General features: G+C 52.3%; 7 protein-coding genes across 7 annotated transcripts; 5 read left to right on the plus strand and 2 right to left on the minus strand.

Moving 5' to 3' along the window:
- Positions 1-104: 104 nt before the first annotated feature.
- LOC9635265 (peroxidase 29) lies at positions 105-1,423 on the plus strand. Its single transcript, XM_002982080.2, has 4 exons — positions 105-396; positions 472-660; positions 744-909; positions 975-1,423. The coding sequence occupies exons 1-4, from the start codon at positions 166-168 to the stop codon at positions 1,379-1,381; spliced, it is 993 nt and encodes a 330-aa protein (XP_002982126.2). The 5' UTR covers positions 105-165; the 3' UTR covers positions 1,382-1,423.
- Positions 1,424-1,493: 70 nt separating this feature from the next.
- LOC112350647 (serine/threonine-protein kinase-like protein At3g51990) lies at positions 1,494-3,108 on the plus strand. The gene has a single exon (XM_024687206.1). It carries the CDS (start codon positions 1,740-1,742, stop codon positions 3,057-3,059), a length of 1,320 nt encoding a protein of 439 aa, XP_024542974.1. The 5' UTR covers positions 1,494-1,739; the 3' UTR covers positions 3,060-3,108.
- An 87-nt stretch (positions 3,109-3,195) lies between these two features.
- LOC112350648 lies at positions 3,196-4,426 on the plus strand. Its single transcript, XM_024687207.1, has 4 exons — positions 3,196-3,721; positions 3,784-3,912; positions 3,963-4,038; positions 4,086-4,426. Exons 1-4 carry the CDS (start codon positions 3,239-3,241, stop codon positions 4,346-4,348), a joined length of 951 nt encoding a protein of 316 aa, XP_024542975.1. The 5' UTR covers positions 3,196-3,238; the 3' UTR covers positions 4,349-4,426.
- On the plus strand, positions 4,349-6,438 carry LOC9635266 (L-gulonolactone oxidase 3). The gene is made up of 2 exons (XM_002982081.2): positions 4,349-5,519; positions 5,581-6,438. Exons 1-2 carry the CDS (start codon positions 4,487-4,489, stop codon positions 6,390-6,392), a joined length of 1,845 nt encoding a protein of 614 aa, XP_002982127.2. The 5' UTR covers positions 4,349-4,486; the 3' UTR covers positions 6,393-6,438.
- Positions 6,439-8,599: 2,161 nt separating this feature from the next.
- Positions 8,600-11,161, plus strand: LOC112350634 (putative pentatricopeptide repeat-containing protein At3g01580). Its single transcript, XM_024687137.1, has one exon. It carries the CDS (start codon positions 8,600-8,602, stop codon positions 11,159-11,161), a length of 2,562 nt encoding a protein of 853 aa, XP_024542905.1.
- Positions 10,964-12,804, minus strand: LOC9635267. The gene is made up of 9 exons (XM_002982190.2): positions 12,568-12,804; positions 12,459-12,509; positions 12,335-12,410; positions 12,201-12,277; positions 12,101-12,150; positions 11,937-12,021; positions 11,790-11,888; positions 11,123-11,737; positions 10,964-11,062 (listed from the first exon to the last, which is right to left on the minus strand). The coding sequence occupies exons 1-8, from the start codon at positions 12,793-12,795 to the stop codon at positions 11,162-11,164; spliced, it is 1,242 nt and encodes a 413-aa protein (XP_002982236.1). The 5' UTR covers positions 12,796-12,804; the 3' UTR covers positions 10,964-11,062; positions 11,123-11,161.
- Positions 12,805-13,264: 460 nt separating this feature from the next.
- LOC112350635 (pentatricopeptide repeat-containing protein At2g39620-like) lies at positions 13,265-16,063 on the minus strand. Its single transcript, XM_024687138.1, has one exon. The coding sequence runs from the start codon at positions 16,061-16,063 to the stop codon at positions 13,265-13,267; it is 2,799 nt and encodes a 932-aa protein (XP_024542906.1).
- Positions 16,064-16,725: the final 662 nt, after the last annotated feature.

Here is a 16,725-nt window from a genome sequence, read left to right on the forward strand (position 1 = left end):
CGACGTCGCGCTTGGCACTGATTCCTTCGCGTTTTGACTCAAAACCTCACTTTCAATCGATTCATTCCAGGCGAGGCGAGTGAGGCGAGCGAGCGAGGCGAGAGAGAAAACTATCTTTTGTTTCTTTTTGTCTCTCTCTTCTGTCGTTCTCGTTAGATCGTGATCATGCTGGCGATTTTGCTGATGTTGTCGCTCCTGGGAAGCTTAAGCTTTGCCAATGCTCAGGAATCATCAAGCGGCGGCGATGGTGGCAGTGGGCTCAAGCACAAATTCTACGCGCTCTCGTGCCCCCAGGCAGAGGATATTGCTCGAAGAACGCTCCAACGAAACAGGATGAGCGATCCCACCGCCCCTGCGGCGCTCCTCCGCGTCGTCTTCCATGATTGCCAGGTTGAGGTACGTGATTGCGGTGATCGTGACGATTCTTGAGAGGAAATGAGGGAAAAGAAAGCTCTCGACTTGCTTTTGCAGGGATGCGATGCTTCGATTCTACTCGAGACATCTTCCGCGATGACCGCCGAGACCGTGTCGGAGAAGAATTTCTCCATTCGCCGCTTGGATTACATTCACGACATCAAGGCCGCCATTGAAAAGGAATGCCCCGGCATCGTCTCTTGCGCCGACATCATCGTTATGGCTGCCAGGGACGCCATCGCAATGGTGTGGGGATCTTTTCTTGTTCGATCGATCGATCGATCAGCTTGAGTTGAGGAACTTCTAACACTTTGCTCTTGATCTTGCAGTCTGGTGGTCCACAAATCCCGATCGAAACTGGGCGAAGAGACACTCTCTTCGCCAGTAACTTAAACGCGGACGAAGCGCTGCCCCCTCCAACATTGACCGTGAGTGAGATGCTCGACACTCTCGCGGAAAAAGGCCTTGACATCGAAGAGAGCGTCGCCATCTTAGGTAAGAAAACCATCCCAATCCCATGTCCGCATCGATCGATCATGGATTGGTCGATTTCTTGGCAGGAGCTCACACATTGGGCGTTGGGCACTGCCTGAATTTCATCAATCGCTTCGATCCCCAGGACAATGGCCCCCAGATGTCGCCCTTCTTCTCCACGGCGCTCAGGGTCTTGTGCCAATCACCCCCTTCGATGAGCAATGCCACATTCGCGCCCAACGATCTCACCAATTTCATGTTTGACAACCAGTACTTCCGCGATCTGCAAGGCCAGCGCGGATTGCTCACCGTGGACGCGGAGCTCCCCATCGATCCACGCACCAAGAAGCATGTCGATCTCTTCGCGCTCAATCAGCTCCTCTTCTTCGCCAAATTCAGCGACGCCTTCGTCAAGCTCACCAGCTTCAATGTGCTCACGGGCAGCGATGGTGAGATTCGGAGGGATTGCCGGGCTGTGAATCGAGAGCCCTAGGAGAGCTCTGACCTTGGGGAAGTAAAAGAAGATTTCACGATGAGCGATCACTGTTCGTTCTTTGATGCTCCAGGCGCGTATTTTCCCAGCCTTTATGACGCGTTTGATCGCAGCCGTTGGATTGGCCCTGGGTCCAACGGCTGTGGCTGGCCACAGTTGTTGTGGCTATGGCGACCAGGAGCGCTTAGCGATGGCGCTCGGGCGGGCGCGACGCACCGCCTTCGTGTTCTCTCCAGGTAATCGCGATGCCGCAGCGCATTCTCGAGAATCCGCGAGGATCAGTTCTAGATTCTAAGGCATGGATTGGAGCGGATGATCCAGCTCGGGAAGGTTAGATCGAGCGCAGGAGGAAGAGGAGATGGTTCATTTGTCATGCAAGACGGAGTCGGCCGTGATCACTTGCAAGGCTCACAAGGACGACATCGAGCCGGCCAAGCTCAAGACGTTTAGGTACAAGGATCTCGAGGCTGCCACTGGGGGTTTTGCGCGAGAATTCTTGCTGGGAAAGGGCAGCTATGGCTGGGTCTACAAGGGCTGCCTCAGGGATGGCAAGCTCGTCGCGGTCAAGCGATCGTCCCTGGCCAGGAAGAACAGCCAGGACGATAATCCTCTCGACAACGAGCTGGAAATTCTCTCCAAGATCAGGAGCACGCGGCTCGTCAATCTGGTGGGCTATAGCAGGGACAACAAGGAGACCGTCTTGGTGGTGGATTACATGGCCAATGGAACTCTTCACGACATCCTCCACTGCCGGAACGAGCCACTGAGCTGGAGCATTCGCGTCCAGGTCGCGCTCCAGATCGCCAAGGGATTGAGAGCTCTCCACAGCGCGTCACCTCCAGTGATCCACCGCGATATCAAGTCGTCCAACGTTTTGATCGACGCGGACTGGAACGCTCGGCTAGCGGACTTTGGTCTGGCTCTTCGTGGGCGGATCGAGGACGTGATCAGGCTCTCCACTCCACCGGCGGGGACGATGGGATATCTGGATCCGGGATACGTGAGTCCCGGCCACTTGAGCACCAAGACGGACGTGTTTAGCTTCGGGATCCTCTTGCTGGAGATCATGAGCGGCAGGAACGCGATCGACGTGCAGTACTATCCTCCCAACATCGTCGACTGGGCGCTGCCGCTGATCAAGCAGGGAAAGGGTGCTGCGATCTGCGATCCAAAGTCCAAGCATCCCACCAATGCCGAGGCTCTCAACGAGATGGCTGGAGTTGCTGCTCGCTGCGTCAGGCTCTCGAGCTCTCGGAGACCAACGATGGCCGAGGTTGTCAAGGAGCTGCGGGAGATCAGCAAGAGGATCCAGATGCCCATCTGGAACAGCATCGTCAAGCCGCTCAAGTCGTCGCTGGATCTGGCAGCCGAGGGGTACGATCAGTGGAAGCTCTACAAGCGATCGTCCTTGCTGGAGGTGAAGAGAAAGCTCGAGAGCAAGAAGATTGTGAATAGCAGCAGCGCCAGCAGCAGCAGCGCCGCCAGCCGAGAAGGCAGCAGCTGTTCTTCGCTAGCAATCGGGGATGATCCATGTATGGATCCGATCGTCAAAGCGCCAGGGACGAGGAGAGCAAGAGTGAGGATGATCTACGCGGAGGACAAGCTCAAGCTTGATGTGAACAAGACGTCGAAGAACAGATCAAACGGACCGAAGATGGGCGATTTCCTCCTCGCATAAAACAGCGTACGGAATGATTATTCATAAGAATATTCTCGAGTTTTGTTTCCACATTCATGATCTAAAACCCCTAGGCGCCAATTTTCGACGGCGCGTCCAGCATTGATTCGATCGGCGCTCGCGCGGCGGGCGATGGCAAGAAGGGAGAGGATCCCCTTTCAGGTCGGCGAGGAGGTCGAATGCACGACATTCATGGAAGGGTATCGAGGCTCTTGGTTTCGTGGCAAGGTAAAGGAATGGCGGCGCTGTCTTGCTCGATCTTGAGGCGTCCTTCTCACAGATTTTGGAATGGAAGAGGCCTCCCAGCGGCGCAAGATGCTTGGTGCGATATTTGGACTTCACAGATAGTATGTGGTGTTGTGGTGATTCTTTCCTCGGGCGGATTTCTCACCTCTATATCTTCCCCTCTCACATTTCTCGCTCGAGCAGGAGACTACTCGCACAAGCTCTATCAGCTGGTGCCAAACAAGCGGCCGATGAAGAGGATGATGATCCGGCCAGCGTATCCTCTCATGGTCACTCCGGCCGATCCGAAAGAGGTTTCCAAGCTACATTCTTTCTTCGATCGGGATTGGGCGGTGGGAGATCACGCCGACTACGTGCTGAGCGGCGCGTTTTGGGAGTGTATGGTGATCGAGATGGTGAGCGCCGAAGTTGTGAAGGTGGGAGAGCGTGTGATTCTCTTTCCTGTCCTTTAAGTCGGTTTTGTTTCCTTGTCACACAGATTCGGTGCCCCGATTTTCCGTTTGGAGAGGGAGGAGACTATCAAGTTTGCAAGAATGAGCTGAGACCAGGCTTGCAATGGTCGATGGAGTCTGGCTGGTCCGTCAAGAAAAACACGCTCATGCCTGAGGTTTGTGTGAGCACTTCTTCTTTGTTCATCACCAAACTACGTACGTGCAGCTTCCTCCTCTGGTAAACCTGGAGAGTCCTGCTTTTGCTACTCGACGAGAAGAAAGACACAAGCTTTCTCCTAAAGGTATGGTGGCTTTGCTGTTCTTTTGAGACCTGAAAGCTGGAATGCAGTGGCGAGCATGATCACAGACTCCGGACCTGATGAAAGCTCGACGTCATCTGCTCCATGTGCGGCAGAGAATGAAAATGCAGCAGCTGATCAAGGATTCCTTGACGAGCAAACTACGTCAGATGAGGAGGAGTTGGAAGATATGTCCACGCTAGGAGAAATGGTGGAGAAGGTCAGATTCATGAGGGACGTGCTCGAGTATGGGATGCGAGGCTGTTTAGAGCTCAGATCGCAAGTAGACTGGGAGATAGCTGCTAATCAGTAGGATTACTTACTACTTCGGGGATAGTCGACGACCAGTATCTAACTACAGAAGCACCTTTCTGGACGCAGAAGGAAATGATGCCGGGCTGGGAAAAAAAGAAGCTCCACTCAGAAGCACATCAGGAGCACAGTGGTTCAGATGATGATGACAGGATCAGACAGCAGAAACTTGCTTCAAGCACACTCAGCTCAGCTCAAGTCCAAGTTCGTCATCCTCAGCGCTCGCTTCTCGAGTTCTATGGATGCGTGCAAGCTCTGGTTGATCGCTTCGAGTCTTGTACACTGGCTGTTGCTCTTCAAGATGAGTCACGGGACGCCGCTGCCGCCAGTTCGCTGCTTGGCCGACGGGAGTTTCAACTGCACTGTGTCTGGGACGTATGGGACGTGGCCCGATCGCTCACCATGTAGAGCCGCGCGAGCTTTGTTCCCTGCTTCGGAGGAAGAGCTTGTCACTGCTGTGGCCTTTGGATCTCGGAACAAGATGAAGATGAAAGTTGTAAGTAAATCTTCTCACAGCATGACCAAGCTCGTCTGTCCCGGGGGTGACGAAGGTCTCATCATCAGCACGCAGAAACTCAACCGGATTGTTCAAGTGGATCCATCTACAAAGACCGTCGTTGTAGATTCGGGGGTTCAGCTCCAGGACTTGGTGGACAGCGTTGCTAGATTCGGGCTCTCGCTGCCGCATTCTCCCTACTGGAACGGGCTTTCCATTGGAGGAGTGATAAGCACGGGAGCTCATGGGAGTTCTCTGTTCGGGAAGGGATCTGCAGTTCACGAGTACGTCATCGCCATGAGGCTGATAGTTCCGTCTCCTTCGGCCGAGGAAGGATACGCCAGAGTAATCAACGTAACAAGTGAGGCGATGCTCAACGCTGCAAGAGTATCGCTTGGAGTTTTAGGCGTCGTCTCGCAAGCCACGCTCGCTCTAGAGCCGCTCTTCAAGAGGTCCGTCCGAATCCAGCAGAAAGCCGATGCAAGCCTGGAGGATGAGATTGTAGAGCATGGCAGGATGGCCGAGTTTGGAGACGTTGCCTGGTATCCGTCGCAAAAGACAGCTCTCTTCCGGATTGATAACCGAGTTCCGGTGGACACACCAGGAGAGGGAGTGAACGAGTTTCTTGGTTTCAGGCCCGAAGCAACTGCACTGCTAAGAATGCTGAGGATGTCTGGTAAGTTCTAGTTTCCTTGGTTCAAACAGAGAACACAGAGAACGTTGCTTATCTTGTGCAGAGGAGCTTTACGAAGCCACCAACAATCCGGCCGGTAAATGCACCATGTCCACGCTCCAGGTCGACACTCTAGTCATGGCCGGAATGGGATTCAAGAACCAGCTGCAAAAGTTCACCGGATATCCTGTCATTGGCTTCCAGAACAAAATCCAGACAACCGGTACCTGTGAGAACGTCCTGGATCAACACCACTTCTGTCCGTGGGATCCCCAAGCACACGGCTTGTTCTTCCACCAGACAACCGTTTCCATATCGCTGGACAGGATCAGAGACTTCATTGTGGACGTGAAGAAGCTGCGGGACATGAATCCGAGCGCCTTCTGCGGCGCCGAGCTCTATTATGGCGTGCTGCTGCGATACGTGAGAGGATCCAGGGCCTTCCTGGGAAAATCTGAGGACTCGGTGGACGTCGACATCACTTACTATCGATCCAGGGACGCACACACTCCCAGGCTGAATCAAGACGTCTACGAGGAAATCGAGCAGCTGGCCGTGTTTAAGTACCGTGGTCAGTCGCACTGGGGGAAGAACCGCAACGTTGCTTTCATAGGAGCGGCTGAAAAGTATCCAGGCCTCACCACCTTCTTGCAAGTGAGGCAAAGCCTTGATCCCGAGGGGCTCTTCTCCAGCGAGTGGTCGGACTCCATGCTTGGATTGAGCTCCAGCGGCGTGGCCAATAGCCAGGCAAAGCACTGCGCGCTCGAGGGACTTTGCCTGTGCTCCTCGGACGAGCACTGTGCACCCGAGAAGAAGTACTACTGCCGTCCCGGGAGAGTTTTTGCAAATGCCAGAGTTTGCCGCAAGGGAAGCTAAGCAAGTATGGTTCTTGAAGTTGAAAACATAACTCCTTTTTTGTAGAGATGAGAGTTCTTAGAGACCTCTGGGGTGAGTGTGGGTGGAGTCGAGATCTCACGACATCGATGGAAGGAGTGATCAAGGTATGCATTTGCTCCGGCAACAAAATGGGCTCTTCCAGATCAATCAAGAGGATCGCTGCTGCCTGGAGCACTGGCGAGAGGGTCGGATCGAATAGAGTCAGGAGAGCCGAGCTGGTTACGACGATCGAGCAGTGGGATTTAAGACGGTCCATTTCGCTGCGGTGGCTGCTGGTTTCCACACCAATAAGTTTGTGGCGTCGGTGCTCATCACAATGCACAGCAAATGCCGCAGCGTGGCACTTGCGAGGAGGTGTTTGACGCGATGATCCAGCGCGATCTTGTTGCCTGGAACTCCGTCATCCTGGCTTATGTGGACAATGGCAATTTCTCCTCGGCTTTGAGCCTGTTCGCGAGCATGGACCTTGAAGCCGACGCGTTTACTTATGTCGCAGCGCTCAAGGCTGATTAGCAAGAGAAGTCCATCTCCTCGTGAGTTTGCTCGAGAGAGCCATTGCCATTTCACGAGCGAGTGAAGCAGCGCGGCCTCCATTCGAACTCTTGTGGCCAACGAATCAATCGAGTCAGGTTCTGCTTGGAAAAAGGGATTGCAATCCACAAACATATCAAGCAGCAGGGATTTGAGTCAGGCAGCGTTGTGGTGAGCGCTCTCATGGACATGTACTGCAAATGCCGGAGGTGCTCTCGAGTTGTTCTTTGTGCCAGTATGGGAAACGAAGGCCAGAGGAGCTAGCGCTCTTGAACAAAGGGATCGCCATTCACAAGCCGTCGATCATGGATTTCCTTCAAGCTTAGAGGTGGCGAGCACCGGGGACATGAGGCTAGCGTCCCTGGCTGCTTCAAGCTTTTCTCTTTTAGGCGGGTGGGGGAGATTGGCTCCCTAGATCTACGATTCCGCAACCAGCTCGTGGACCCACAGAAGCGGCAACTCCCATTGGGGCTCAGTGCGCGTGGGAGAAAGGTGGCGGGGGTGTATGGTATTTTCTGAAGTCGATGCGAGTGCTTTGCTATCACGAGCGAGATGAGCCGTGGTCGTCTTGGTGGCTTCACGGCGCCTCCCTTTATATGATGACAGTCAGGCCGATGCACTGTGGATGGGCGGCTGCTGATCGTGAGTGACGCAAGCCGGGACGAGGAACTGTGTGTGCAAGTGTGGGGGATCAGGGACGCGTACTGGAATCCGATTGCGAGACGCTCCACTGTGACTGTGTGCTCGAGGGTGAGTTCGAGAGTGAAATGCAATCTATGCAGGCACAGCAGAAACACGCAGAGGATGGCTGGTTTCTGTGGTGCACCGACGGGGTTGATGCTGTCATCTAAGCAGTTGTTGAGCTATGAATTGAGCTCCATGAGGTGGGGCAGTCGGCAGTGGGATCCAAGTGCTGCTTTTGGAGGTGGAGAGTTTGAAATCCACACACACAACATGGTTTGGGAGGAAGCATGAAGTCTAGGCGGCGTTTTTATTTCTGGTGGCGCTATTGATTCTCACTACATTTTAACAGTCACTCAAATATTTTATCATGTGTTTCATCTTCCACCAGTGACGTCGAGATCTTCGGTCAGAGTGTGAAGCTCGCAGTTCTTCGACCAAATGGAAGAATTGGGGCAAAAGATCGGGGATTTGCAGCTAGCATGCCTTCACGCTCGATCTCTTTAATCGAAAACGATGGAATAGCCTTTGAGAACGCTTCCAAAGCGCGAGATTCTTCGCCAGGCAAGGCATCCTGCAAGAAATGTAAATCGCTGCGCCACGCCTCGAACAAAACAATCGAACCCCACTTCTAGCTTCCGCATCGAAGAACCCTAAAACACTTTGATCTTGCAAGAGCGCTGAAAGATCGATGGAAGGAGCGATCAAGGTTTGTCCTCCAAATCGAGAGTGGCGGGTCATCCGGCAAAGGGAAAAAAGAGCCTGTGGAGCCAAGCCAGGGATTTGGAAAGAGGGACGATGGTATGCGCTGCGGTGGCCGCTGGTTCTCACACCAAACAAGTATGCTCATCACAATGTATGACAAATGCCGTAGCGTGGCACTTGCGAGGGAGATGCTTGCTGCTGCAGAGAGGATGGCAACGCTGCTGGCTTCAAGGTTTTCAGACACCAGGAAGTAATGCTCGGTGAGGAGAATGAGCAGAAGAAAAGCTCCCGCGAGCTTTGTAGCAGCACTCAAGAGCTGCGTTGCTCTGGCTGCAAAGGAAGAAGGCGCAAAGGTTGATGATGGGAAACTAGTGAAGCTCAGGGCTTTGGAGAGAGGCATTTCCATCCACGCGCGAGCGACCTGCAGTGGCTGTGACGCAGATGCCTTTGTCAGCTGCTCCTTGATGGAGATGTACGCCAAGTGTGGAAGAATGGTGGAAGCTCGTGCCGTGTTTGACAAACTCTTGAGGTGTTCTTCCATTCTACCTAGTGTTGTTTTGTGGACTGTGCTGATACAAGGCTATACTGAAAACGGCGAGCCATGCATTGCTCTCGACTTGTTCTCACGCATGAAAGAGGAGAACTATTGTCAGCCCAATCCTCGAACGATTGTCCCTGCGTTGAAGGCCTGCTCGCTCCTGGCAGCCGAAGAAGTTAACGTACTGGATGATACAGTCGAGAGGAAGAAAAGTGTGATCAAGCGACATTCGCTGCGTAAGGGGATGGAAATCCATGCTCAAGCGCTAGAGCAGGGGTTTCATTCGGATATTTTCGTATCAAACACTCTGGTACACATGTATGCCAAGTGTGGGAGCATGGTGGATGCTCGCAGAGTGTTTGACAGGGCACTGGATCGGTCGACCGTGTCGTGGAACATTTTGATGCTTGGATACGTAGAGCACGGAGAAGCTGGCTTGGTTCTCGAGCTGTTTTCATGCATGGAACGATCCGGGGCTGCTCCAAATGCTCTCAGCTTTGTGGCTGCGTTGAAGGCTTGCACTAGTTTGGCGGACGAGGAACAAGGAACCGTGGTGGATGGAGGCAAACTTGTCAAAGTCCGTGCTTTAGAAGATGGCATGGCTGTCCATGCTCAAGCGTTGGAGGCTGGCTACTACAACTCGGACGCGTTCGTCAGCAATGCTCTCATCGATATGTACTGTAATTGTGGGAGAATGGTGGAGGCCAAGAGGGTGTTTGACGAGCTACATCTCCAGCGCACTGTGGTGTCCTGGAACGCACTGATGCTTGGCTACGTTGAAAATGGCGAAGAAGAATCGGCTCTACAAGCGCTGGCGATGATGGAAGGCTGTAATTGCGTGCCAACATCTCGGACTTTCCTTGCTGCTTTGAAGGCTTGCTCGGGGCTCGCAGCAAAAGAAGAAGCAGGAGAGGAATCTGCCAAGCTCGAGAGCTTGGAGAGAGGCATGGCTATTCACTCGAGAGCCGAGAAGCAAGGACTTGGTGTGGACTTGTTCGTAGCGAGCACGCTTGTGGATATGTATTCCAAGTGTGGCAGCATGCTTGATGCCCGCCGGGTTTTCGACCGGATGGAGAAGCACAGCAGTGTGGCGTGGACGGCGCTTATACTGGGGTATACGGAGAAAGGTGACAGTGACTTAGCACTAGAGTTGTTTGCATCCATGCAACAAGAAAACTGTCCACGCGACGCACCGGCCTTTGTTGCGGCTCTCAAGGCGTGCGCTGCTATGGCTGCGAGAGAAGAATCAACTCCAGTGGATCAAAAGCTCGTGAAATCGGTGGCCTTGGAAAAGGTGGCCGAGATTCATCCGCAGGCCATTGCGAGCGGCTTGATCTCCGACCTCTACTTGGCGAGCTCCCTGGTGGACTTGTATGCGAGCTGTGGAAGCATGGAAGATGCCCGCAGTGTCTACGACAAGATGCCTCGACACGATGTAGTGTCGTGGGCTTCTCTGGTTCTCGGTTATGCCGAGAGTGGTCAAGCGGAGCTCGCTTTGGAACTCTTCTTTCGAACGAGAGTTGAAAGGAGTCACGAGTGCGCATCGAATGCCGTGAGCTTTGTAGGTGCTCTCAAGGCCTGTGGAAGTCTAACAGCTCTCGAGACTGGGAAGAGAAGAGTCCATGGTGACTTGTGCAGGAGCGGGCTGGAGCTAGAGAGCACGGTGGTTGCAAACTCTCTCGTAGATTTCTATGGCAAGTGTGCTTGCCTGATCCAGTCGCAGCATATGTTCGATTCCATCGTGAGAAAGGATGCAGCGAGCTGGACTTCACTGTTAGCCGGATACTGTCGGCAAGGCAACGTTTCTCGGGCACTGGAGCTCTTTCACGCGATGCAGCACGAAGATGGCTTGCGTCCAACACCTGTAACATTTACGTGCCTTCTCACGGCTTGCAGCCACGCCGGGCTCGTCGACCAGGGGAAGAAGTTGTTCCAACTCATGTTGTCCAAGTATGGAGTGAGGCCGACTCTCGAGCACTACCACTGCCTGGCGGACTTGCTTGGCAGGGCCAACCGGGTAGCCGAAGCAGTGACGCTACTGGAGACAATGCCATACTCGCCGACTGCTGTGTCGTGGAGGACAATGCTAAGTGCCTGCCGGAAGTGGGACAACATTGAGTTGGGAAAGAGAGCATACGAATCCCTGATGGATTTGAGCGTCAAGGACACAGCAGGCTATTCCCTCATCAGGAACCTGTATGGAAGTACCGCAACAGAAAACCATCAGATCATACCGGATGAGAGTCATGCTTACCAAGCGAAGCTTTTTGATCTTCAAGTACGTAGTGCTTAGCTATCCGATGTCCTCACGAACAATCTCCAGGGGCCGCTTGTGGATCGGTAGTATCCTTGGCCTCGTCTCAAAAGGCTTCTTTTTTATCTTCTTCAAGCGAGGATTCCTCAAGAGCCTCAGAAACCAGCCACGGGGATACGTCTCCGAATTGAGAATGATGTCGCGAGCCACGCCCTCCGGAAGCCGTCTCAACATGTTGCACATCTTTCTTGGCCGCCGTCGCTTCTCAATGCGTGGCGACTCGAGCCATCTGTAAATCTTGCTCTCTCGAGGGGAAAGCTGCTTGTCAGGATTTGGAGACTCGAAGTCGATAGCCAGCAGCTCCGCCTGTGCCACCGGCTTGACGTACTCGGTGTCAAGCCTCTGGTAGAACCTCCGAAAAACTTTCTGTCCGTGAGCAACAGCGTCGATCTCGGTCTCGGAGCGCACTCCCAGCGGATTCATGAGAAGCCACCCATCTTCGTCGTACACGAAAGTGTTGCCTTTGTCCACTTCAGTGATGTAAGTTCCAAGGTGTTTTTCAAGGTACTTCTTGAGATATCCCGCCACAGCCTCGAACTCGGTTTGGAACAAGATCTAGGAAAGAAAAGATGCTCAAAACAAAACGAAGAAAGAAGAAAAGTGGTACCTTTCCACCAGGAGCAAGGCATCGCATAAATCGTTCCACAAGGTCTTTGTTTACCATACGTATTCGATAGTAAATGCTGTAGATGTGAGGATCTGGGCACTGTACACGCATCTCTCAGCCGAGATACATAAAGAGAACAGAAATTACCATGATGGATATAAATTCCAACGGACCAGGATACGTTGCAAGAATAGTGTCGAAGGAGATCGTCGCGTTGCAGCACACAAAATGCCTGGCAACATAAAACATTAGTCTCGAAAATCGTGTGCCTGCTAATCACCAAACCAAGAAAATGAAGAACAGAAGCTTACAAGTTTTTGAGGCCAAGAACTTCTTGAAACCGAGTGGAGATCTCGCTTCTCTACAAGAACAACTCGTTCGTAAAAGGAAATAAAAAACAAAAAATGCTACCTTTGGGCTCTTGTCGAGACCAAGGTAATTGATGTGGGGGTTCCTTTTGGCTAAAAGCATGATCATCTTTCCATCACCTGGTAAAACCTGTTCCTCATTCACAATCGGTTTTACACATTTGAGAACAACATTACCGGATCCTACGTCCACATGTAAAGGCTTCTCAGGATCTTCAAAGGCCATAGAATAGACGGGTGGATAAACAACATCCTGCGCAAAGACGAGTAGTAACTACAAGCAAAAGGAATTTCTCCATACCATATAGTGTGGTCTCTTGATTCTTTGGTGCTTGCATTTGTATACACCAATCTAGAGAGCAGAAGAAGAAGAAGAATTATTTTTCCTTGCAAAGAATGAGAAAGAGTACCTTTCGCCAGCACTCTTTAACATTGAGCTCTTGGAACTGCTGGGAGATGAGATTGTCCACTTGCCTCCGCGTGACGATGCGAGGCGTGAAATTGTCAATGGGGCCCCAGAGGATGGGCACCACCTCGTCGACGTGGGGTGCGAGCTCGCCCAGCGGATCGCAGCGGCCGCGCCAAATCGAAGCGCTCGGGATCCATCGCCAGCCCACATTTCTCTTCCATAGCGGCATTACCCCATTCCTCATAAACCCTAGAATGCTAGGATATTCCCCTTTTCAAAAACAAGACCTAAAACCTTTAGGGTTAAAATTGAGAGAACTTTTGTTGCTGGTTATCAAGTACGAAACCAAGTCCATAGGTTTCTTCCATTTCAATCAGGGCAAAGGTGAAACTATACTGCAAAGGTTTAAATCAGTCCCTGACAAATATTGAGGAGTGTCTGAGGTAATAGTTTCCCACTTACATGACAATGTGATCATAATATAGAGCAGAGTTTTGGGTGAACTGGTTGTGTTGATCATTGGTCAATCGGTAGACTCAAACGTTTTGCTGCCGAAATATTGGCAAGGTGAGATAAAATATTGCGAATGCAGGGTAAGATCTACCTTTCCCACTTAGATGACAATTTAATCTTAATATAAAGAATGAGTTTGAGTGAACTGGGACTGCTGGTCAATGATCAATCCCCAAGGATTAGTATCATAGCTTATTCTCAAACCTCCACATATTGGATATCAACACGAATGGAGCTGCGTCTCTGGTGTCCCGCGCCACCAATGCATCGAATGCAACCTTGCCAACCTCCATGTTGTTCCATTTCTTGCAAGCACCCAGCAAAATCATCCACGAAGCATCATTAACTCTACCATCCAAGCTCTTGACTAATGACAGTGCCTCTTCCAGATGATTTGCTCGGCCAAGCACGTCCACCATGCAGTTGTAGTGTTCCACGCTCGGATTCACCAGTTTTGCCAAGTAGAGTTTTCCCTCCTCGACGAGGCCGGCATGACTACAAGCCGTAAGAACACTGATGAGCGTGATCCCATTCATCTCCAGTCCAGCTTCTAGTTCCATCGCCCTTGCTAGAGTTAGCACCTGGTTTACGTCTCCCAGAGAGCTGTATCCTGCGATCAAAGCACTCCAGGAGACGACATTTGGAGAAACCATACCAAGAAACACCTCTCTAGCCGCAACCATCTCGCCACAGTTTCCGTAGAAGTCCACCAAGGCATTTGCAAACACTTGATCTCGCTCCATTCCAAGCCTGCAAGCTCTGCCGTGAATCCATCTTCCGAGAGATAGAGCGGCCAAAATCCCGCATCCTTTGAGCAGAGCAACATGAGTGAAGGTGTCGGCTTCACAGTCCAATCCTCCAAGTAAGAACAAGTCGAGAGCAATGCCAGGCTCGCCATTTTCCACGTAGCCAAGAAAGAGAGCGTTCCAGGAGACAATGTCACGCTGGATCATCCTGTCAAACACTTCTCTCGCTAGGACCATGCATCCACACTTGCAATATAGGTCCACAAGAGTACTCGCTACAGCCAACTTTGATTCATACCCGAGGTCTCTCACTCTCTTGTGGATCGCAATCCCTCTTTCGAGGAGACAATTGTTTCCTGGCAAGCTTAATCCTTTCTCGCTGGCTAAAGCTCCGCAAGCTTTGAGTACCGAGACACAAGCAAAAGCGTCGGCCTCGCAGTTCATCTCCATAAACAAGTCTATAGCTGCCGCGTTTTCGCCATTCCTCACATAACCTTGGATAAGCAGGCTCGAGGTCCCAGCGTTTTTGTGGATCATCGCCTCAAACACCCGTCTAGCATGCTCCAGGCGCCCACACTTCATGTACATGTTTATCAGAGAGTTTCCTACGTTTAAGTCCGATTCCCATCTCACAGCTGAATGGTGGTGGTCACGGAGTTTCTTGTGAATCTCAATCCCTCTCTCTAGATCTGCCAAGGCTCCGCAAACATTGAGCGCCGCAGCAAAGACGAGAGCGTCCGGCTCACACTTGATGCTTGAGAACAATTCCATAGCTCGCTCCAAACTCCCGCACTTGGAATACAGATCCATGAGAGAAGTCACCACAACCACGTCCGAATCAAAACCACGCTCTCTAATTTGCCTGTGGATCTCTATGCCTTCTCGGAGACAGAGTTGCCTCTCCGACTCTCTCTCCCTTGCTAAACCAGTGTAAGCCTTGAGACCGGCAGCATACGCAAACGCATCAGCGTCACACTCCATTCTCACGAACAACTCTATCCCCATGGAGAAGTCTCCATTCTCGACATAACCCAGGATGATACACGTCCAGCTCTGGACATCTCTGGAAACCATCCCGTCAAAAACCTCCCTTGCAAACCTCATGTCTCCGCATTTGCTATACATGTAAACCAGGGTGCTCGCCACCTTTAAGCTTGAAGCGAATCCATGCTCCACGGCTTGCTTGTGGATGGCGATTCCTTTGTTCAAGAGCACTAGCTTCTCTGAGCCTTCACTTCCCATACTGGCAAGGCCACCGCAAGCTTTGAGCGCCGCAATGCACGTAAAACTATCAGGCTCATAGCATCTCATCGTCATTCTCTCGAAGAACAACTCGAGAGCACTTCCCCAGCTCCGGCATTTGGAGTACATGTCCATGACAGCGCTGGCCACGACGCTGTCTGACTCAAATCCCTGCTGCTTGATATGTTTGTGAATTGCGATCCCTTTTTCCAAGCAAAACTTGACTCGATCGCTTTGGCTGGCCAACCGGACGATCGCCTTGAGTGCTGCAACATAGGTGAAAGAGTCGGGCTGGCAATCCATGCTCTCGAACAAATCCAGAGCTGCCAAGCTCTCGCCACTCTCGACATGCCCCAGGATCAAACACGTCCAAGTCACAACATTTCTGCAAGGAACAAGCTCCTCGAAAACTTGCATCGCTCCCCGTAAGCTCCCACACTTGCAATACATGTCCAACAGAGTGTTGGCCACGAGAACGTTCGATTGGAGGCCTCGCTGCTTCACTCGCTCGTGAATGGCAATGCCTCTCTTGAGCAAACTCTCGCGGAGATGGACTTCTCTTGCTAATCCCGCACAAGCCTTGAGCGCTGCGACATAAGTAAATGCGTCGGCTTCGAAGTCCATGCTCGCGAACAGGCTCAAAGCCGAGGAGAAATTGCCATTGTCCACGTAAGCTAGGATGATGGAGTTCCAGGCAACAAGATCGCGATGAATCATCGCGTCAAACACCTCCCTTGCAAGTGCCACGCTGCGGCATCTGCCGTACATTGTGATGAGCACCGACGCCACAAACTTGTTGGTGTGGAAACCAGCGGCCACCGCAGCGCAATGGACCCTCTTCCCTCTTTCCAAATCCCTGGCCTGGCCGCACTGCTTGATCGCAGCAACCAGCTCGGCTCTCCTGACTCTTGTCAATCTGACCCTCTCCCCAGTGCTCCAGGCAGCAGCGATCCTCTCCACCTGGAGCAGCCCATTTTGTTGCCGGAGCGAATGCATACCTTGATCACTCCTTCCATCGATTTCGTGAGCTCTCGACTCCACCCTCACTCACCCAACATCAAGAGCGCTCGTCTCTACATTCTACAAAAAAGGAGTTAACGTTTTCATTCGCAAAAAGTCTTTCTCCTCGTCCGAGCACAGGCAAAGTCCTTCGAGAGCGCAGCGCCTTGCCTGGCTCTCGGTCCGGACAACGCTGCTAAACAAGACAAGCTTGAGTGACGCATGGATCAGCCAAATTTGTAGCTTCGTCGGATCGATCAGATTTGCTGCGCCACTGTCGAGGTGCTCGTGGACTGCTGCCATGTGCAGGCAATCCGCTGTTTGGTCGCTACACCCAAGTCCATGCTCCCTACAAGAAGGAAGAACAGGATCGGGGAGACCTGAGCTGGTAGTCTCGTGGGATGCAGCCTTAGGGAAGAACTTGGTCTTCTCGGCCGGCGATTCACACGCGATCGCCCACCCGCGCCAGCGCTCATTAGAGGGTTGCCGAGACAAACTGCCAGAGTGGTGGTGACATGGTCGCGGTGCCTGGCCAGAAGCTCCGTCAGGTCCTCGAAGGCGATGAAACAGAAATGCAGCTTGGAGCTCATCCTCCTGAAGGTAGGTGGCGATCTCGCAACACCACGGCCGTTGTCTCCAAGTAGTGCTTGCAAGGGTCA

Source organism: Selaginella moellendorffii, unplaced genomic scaffold (assembly GCF_000143415.4).
Source record: "Selaginella moellendorffii unplaced genomic scaffold, v1.0 SELMOscaffold_52, whole genome shotgun sequence".
In the NCBI taxonomy this organism is placed as follows: Eukaryota; Viridiplantae; Streptophyta; class Lycopodiopsida; order Selaginellales; family Selaginellaceae; genus Selaginella; species Selaginella moellendorffii.

Excerpts from the sequence above, each read along its gene's own strand:
- LOC9635265 (XM_002982080.2), top strand. The coding sequence starts at position 166 with ATGCTGGCGATTTTGCTGATGTTGTCGCTCCTGGGAAGCTTAAGCTTT. Across the intron at positions 661-743 it reads CCAGGGACGCCATCGCAATG|TCTGGTGGTCCACAAATCCC; the intron begins GTGTGGGGATCT and ends TTGATCTTGCAG. Across the intron at positions 910-974 it reads AGAGAGCGTCGCCATCTTAG|GAGCTCACACATTGGGCGTT; the intron begins GTAAGAAAACCA and ends ATTTCTTGGCAG.
- LOC112350647 (XM_024687206.1), top strand. The coding sequence starts at position 1,740 with ATGGTTCATTTGTCATGCAAGACGGAGTCGGCCGTGATCACTTGCAAG.
- LOC112350648 (XM_024687207.1), top strand. The coding sequence starts at position 3,239 with ATGCACGACATTCATGGAAGGGTATCGAGGCTCTTGGTTTCGTGGCAA. Across the intron at positions 3,722-3,783 it reads TGAGCGCCGAAGTTGTGAAG|ATTCGGTGCCCCGATTTTCC; the intron begins GTGGGAGAGCGT and ends CTTGTCACACAG. Across the intron at positions 3,913-3,962 it reads AAAACACGCTCATGCCTGAG|CTTCCTCCTCTGGTAAACCT; the intron begins GTTTGTGTGAGC and ends ACGTACGTGCAG.
- LOC9635266 (XM_002982081.2), top strand. The coding sequence starts at position 4,487 with ATGATGATGACAGGATCAGACAGCAGAAACTTGCTTCAAGCACACTCA. Across the intron at positions 5,520-5,580 it reads AAGAATGCTGAGGATGTCTG|AGGAGCTTTACGAAGCCACC; the intron begins GTAAGTTCTAGT and ends TATCTTGTGCAG.
- LOC112350634 (XM_024687137.1), top strand. The coding sequence starts at position 8,600 with ATGAGCAGAAGAAAAGCTCCCGCGAGCTTTGTAGCAGCACTCAAGAGC.
- LOC9635267 (XM_002982190.2), bottom strand. The coding sequence starts at position 12,795 with ATGCCGCTATGGAAGAGAAATGTGGGCTGGCGATGGATCCCGAGCGCT. Across the intron at positions 12,411-12,458 it reads TCAAGAGACCACACTATATG|GATGTTGTTTATCCACCCGT; the intron begins GTATGGAGAAAT and ends GTCTTTGCGCAG. Across the intron at positions 11,738-11,789 it reads GCCTTGCTCCTGGTGGAAAG|ATCTTGTTCCAAACCGAGTT; the intron begins GTACCACTTTTC and ends TTTCTTTCCTAG.
- LOC112350635 (XM_024687138.1), bottom strand. The coding sequence starts at position 16,063 with ATGCATTCGCTCCGGCAACAAAATGGGCTGCTCCAGGTGGAGAGGATC.